This window comes from Mus pahari, chromosome 13, assembly GCF_900095145.1.
Source record: "Mus pahari chromosome 13, PAHARI_EIJ_v1.1, whole genome shotgun sequence".
NCBI classification, from domain to species: domain Eukaryota; kingdom Metazoa; phylum Chordata; class Mammalia; order Rodentia; family Muridae; genus Mus; species Mus pahari.
The window spans coordinates 86,484,931-86,489,308 of NC_034602.1; the positions used below are offsets into that span (position 1 = coordinate 86,484,931).

At 46.8% G+C, this 4,378-nt stretch overlaps 1 protein-coding gene and 1 long non-coding RNA gene across 3 annotated transcripts in view; both read right to left on the reverse strand.

The window, feature by feature from the left end:
* Antxr2 (ANTXR cell adhesion molecule 2) overlaps window positions 1-3,985 on the reverse strand; it is a 127,925-nt gene extending 123,940 nt beyond the window's left edge. The window contains exons 1-3 of one of the 2 annotated variants that reach the window (XM_021210426.2): window positions 3,339-3,959; window positions 2,563-2,634; window positions 359-430 (exon numbers count right to left, since the gene is read on the reverse strand). In XM_021210426.2, coding sequence (XP_021066085.1) covers window positions 359-430; window positions 2,563-2,634; window positions 3,339-3,490 — 296 coding nt within the window. In that variant the 5' untranslated portion in view covers window positions 3,491-3,959. Of the gene's footprint in view, window positions 1-358; window positions 431-2,562; window positions 2,635-3,338 lie in introns of both variants that reach the window. The other variant, XM_021210425.2, reaches the window with a different exon arrangement.
* LOC115065224 lies at window positions 3,631-3,955 on the reverse strand. Its single transcript, XR_003845018.1, has one exon. It is a non-coding gene; the product is annotated as an uncharacterized LOC115065224 (long non-coding RNA).
* Window positions 3,986-4,378: the final 393 nt, after the last annotated feature.

Below are 4,378 nucleotides of genomic sequence, written 5' to 3' on the forward strand. Positions count from 1 at the left end.
TGTGTGTGTGTGTGTGTGTGTGTGTGTGTGTGTGTGCGTGTATGGTACCTTGTGTGTGTGTGTGTGTGTGTGTGTGTGTGTGTGTGTGTGTAGCCTTTTGTTGTAAATCACTGAACTTCAGAGAAAGACTAGAAATGTAGAATGTATTCTACAACCAATATAAATGATATTGATTTTCAGATGGTCTCCTCCTTCATATTCCTCATGCTGCCTCTCCCTTCTGTTCCTGCAGAGCACTGAGTTGTCTGTGTGTTTGCTTGAGCCCACTGAGAGGCCCAGATCACCACATGGCAATATCAATCATGCCTTTATGATTCATCTCTCCTAAAAGCCTGCGTTGAAATGATAATGCACTAACCTGTCTCCAGTTAATGGCAAAATAATGGTTGCTTGGGAAGAAAACACAATGAAGGACAATCTCATTTCAGGGCTGCAAAACAAGGAAAGAGGCTGTTAAAACATTTTAAAAAGAAATATTGGTACAATACAAAAGCAGAGCCTGGAGTCTCATTTAAAACTAGTCTCCCTGAGCAGTCTCCGCTTCCCTTAAATGGAACTCTCTCAGTAGATCAGCTAACTCTGCCCAGCCTCCCTGTCTGCACTGTATTTCTTTTTATGCAGTCGGTGGGTGCTTCTCAGCTCTCAGAACACTCCTCCACGAATTACTGGGGTTTACATCGAGAAAGAATAACTGGAAAGTCTCTAGGCTGCTGCAAGACTCTTTCCTAGAAAAATATTCCTTCCTTTGATCTTCTCCTACTTCTCTCTGCAGGAGGCCACACCCTTCACTTAGGGCTGGAGAGAAGCCAGTTTAACTTAGAAGCCACGTTTTGATAAGAGTCCAGACAAAAGTCACCGTAAATACTGTAAATACTTAAATATCTTAATACTTAATAATTACATTTCTTAATACTTTGAGCATTAAGAAATCACCTTTTGATTTGGCATTTCAACTTCCCAATCTGTCTTCCAGGCTTTGGACACTAATGTCACCGAAAGGTGGTTGTTTTTAGAAAAGTGTATGCTGATGTTGCTCTGGCCTGAAACTGCAATTATGAAACTAAGACACAAGCCAAAAGGTCCAAAGGCCCTAGCTCCCCTGTTAGCACTGTGCTTGACGGCAGCTATCTTTTATTCATTTCCTACAACATATAATTAGTAACTGAGCAACTATACTTGAGCCAGAGAACAGTATATGCTATAGAAATCCAAACTTGCAAACCAGATTCAATAAGAGCCTCGTTTTCTTCAAATGTGACATTGAAATAATACATTGCTTTTGAGTAACACTGAATGACATTCTTAGCACATTCAGCGATGGAATCAGAAACTTATAAACAACTGTCTATTCGGCTTTGACAGCTACAGATCCAAGCTCTTATTTATTTTCCTTACCTAGATGGTTTTACCTCAGACCCTGTCCAGGAACCAGAGAGCTATCTTTGGCTCCTGAAGCAAGGAGTCTGAAGATTGAACACCGACAGGCATACATTTTTATAGGGACAGCTTTACGGCTGCCAATAACCAAAGCGGGGATTGCCTAGGCCTCTACAGATTGTTTGAAGTTACTTGCAACATGACTTTCAAAATGTTTTGATCATCCAAGCCTGTTTTACAGAAAACATTTGGGCTCAGAAGACTGAAGGAGGCAATATTTAATGACACAGCTCCTATCCGTGTCCCTCCCATTATCCTGATAAACTTGCACTTGTTCCTGGCATCCAAAAAAAAAAAAAAAAAAAAAAAAAAAAAAAAAAAAAAAAAAAAAAAAAAAAAAAAAAAAAAAGAAAGAAAAGAAAGAAAGAAAAAAGAAAAGAAAAGAAACAGAAGAGGTAAGCATAGAAAACATTGCATCCAAGGGTTATTTTTAAAATAGGGAATGCCACTAATTCCTGGTTACTTCTAAATAAGAGAGTAAGCTGGATTTACCAGCAGCCATGCTTTTTATAGTCGAGGGAAACAGTGTTTGCTAGTGAAGCCTCCTGCATATATAGAACGGTTACATTTTAAACCAGCCACACACCCACACATTGTGTAAACACAACTCATTTCTTTTAAATGCACACACACACACACACACACACACACACAAAAGTGCTTTTTCGGCTAGTGGGTTATTAACACATGTTCACTTAAAGTTTTCCGACACTTTCTCCTTTTAAAATGTGGACGTTTACAGGGCCAAGTGTGTGGAATTGAAAATATAGTATGGACACTATTAGAATAAAATGTATTTTTTAAATGTGGTAAATTATGAGAAAGCATAACTCAAATTCAAAATCAGATGAATGGTCAAAAAGGAAAAGACATTAAGAGTTGTATTTGAAGATGTCCCCTCACACCCTGGGCCAAGTTTCTGGGAGCCAGATAGATTGAACTTGCAAGGGTTAGCTGAAAGTCTCGCCTGAACACCATGTGTGAAAGGGCCACCTTGAGACATTTAAAATTCAACATTTTGATTTCGGAAAAGATTTCCCTTGCAAAGGGTTTTAGAACAGGGAAACCCGTCTGTTTGTTCGATCTCATTTCCAGTGCCAAGAAGGGTACGATGGGGAGACATACCTCACAAATCTCTCTGTCAGCTGGTGGACAAAATTATAAATTTCAATCCAGTTATTTGCTACACTGCCAGACCTGAAAAAGGAAGATAAATTGATCAGAAAGACAAAAAGTGGGCCTTAATGGCAAACATTTCTTCGGTTTTAAAAGGTGCATAATGGGGGGGGGGGGCGGGGTGTAAGGGGCGGGGACTGGCTCCCCTCTTCAAAGTTCATGTTCAAGTTCAGAGCTGAAACTTTAGTGTTTGGGCTGAATCAAGGAAACCAGGAAGAACACACTTCTTGGGGGGGCAACTTGCTTGTGAACTGTTTAGAGAGAGACCTGGCTTTTCAAAATAAAAACACAAGCCCTCATTTCTCAGGAAATGCAAGCCATATTGGGTATATTAAGGCTTTATTTTTTTCCTGACTCCCAGTGTGATCAGGACAAAATTGGGCAAACTTTAGAATGTCTGTGGGGGCTCTAGGGGAGTGTGATAAAGAGGCCAAAGAGGCACAAAAGTTCCTGGGAGGAGCTGCAGGTGGCCACACTACCATTTCCCAAGAGACTCCAGGACAAAAAAATCAGTGCACGCCTCTAAGTAGCCCTGGAGTCTCACCGCCCCTATTTCTGTACAGCTAATGAGCTTGCTTTTGAAAGGAATCAGCCACATGCACTCTAGGGAGAGTTCCCTCGTTGCCTCCCCCAGAATCCAAACACATCTCAACTTCAGTCCTAGCTGACCCAGCGCTGCCCTCCCTCCCAGGAGACCCTGACCCCCGCAGTCCTTCTTCACTCACTTGTCCAGTACGAAGTACAAATCGAAGGCTTTTTTGCAAGAGGGCTGCTCTTGGGCTTGCAGCAACGACCCCGGACCGCTCACAGCCAACAGCCACAGGCCAGGAAACAGCCAGCTCCCAGGGCTGCGCGCTCGGGACCGACCCGCCACCATCCTGTGCCCCGGGCCCAGTAGTTCTCTGTGGCTCACAGTCCCTTGGGCTCCGGGGTCTGGGCTCCCGGCTTCACCGAACAGAGATGCGAAAGAGCTGGAGTCACCGGGGACTCGCCCCAGGGTCAGAGGCTGAGCGGGGTTGGGTTGCCCACTCCAAACTCAGAGCCACCCAACAGCTGCCACCGAGGAGAGAGAGCTAAGTCCTGAGAGGACAAAGAGAGTCTTCGCAGCCGCCACAGCTGCCGCCGGAACTCTAGGCAAATCCCAGTGGACAGAGTCCAGTCCTCCCACTCCGGATCCCGGAGAGTTGCTGCAGACAATGAGGCCCGCGGCGACAGCTCTCAGGACAAGTTCCTCGCTGCTTCCCGCCGAGTCTCCGGCGCCCACCCGGGAGCAGAGAGGCTGGCGTCTAGCTGCCGTGGTGAGCTGCGGGACAGGCATCCGCGGACCCCACGATCGCCGCGGGAACACAGCCGAGTCCTCCTCTTCCGCCTCTCTTCCTCGGACCGCCCAACTCCTCGCGGCACTTTACAACTTTCTTCCCTACCCCAACCTGGCGCCGCGCCGCGGGGCGAGCCTCTGCAGCCCGGGATGCTGAGCACCCCGGGAAGCGGCAGGACGCTGGGCACCCCAGGCCTGGGGGCGGGGGGGGGGCGCTGACCGGTCTGCTCGTGCGAGCCTGAGGGCGGGGCGCCGGGAGGAAGCCCGCCGAGCCACACAAGCACACTTATGGGTTCGTGCTGAGCAGCGGATGACTAACGCCTGCCAGATTTCGGAAGGGAGAGAGGAGTTCTGAAAAACAAACGTCCTCTAGATACTAAACATACCCAACTCTCCCGCAAGCCTGGCCGGGCCTGTTTTCCCCGGCTGTGCTGGAACGGCCCTCCC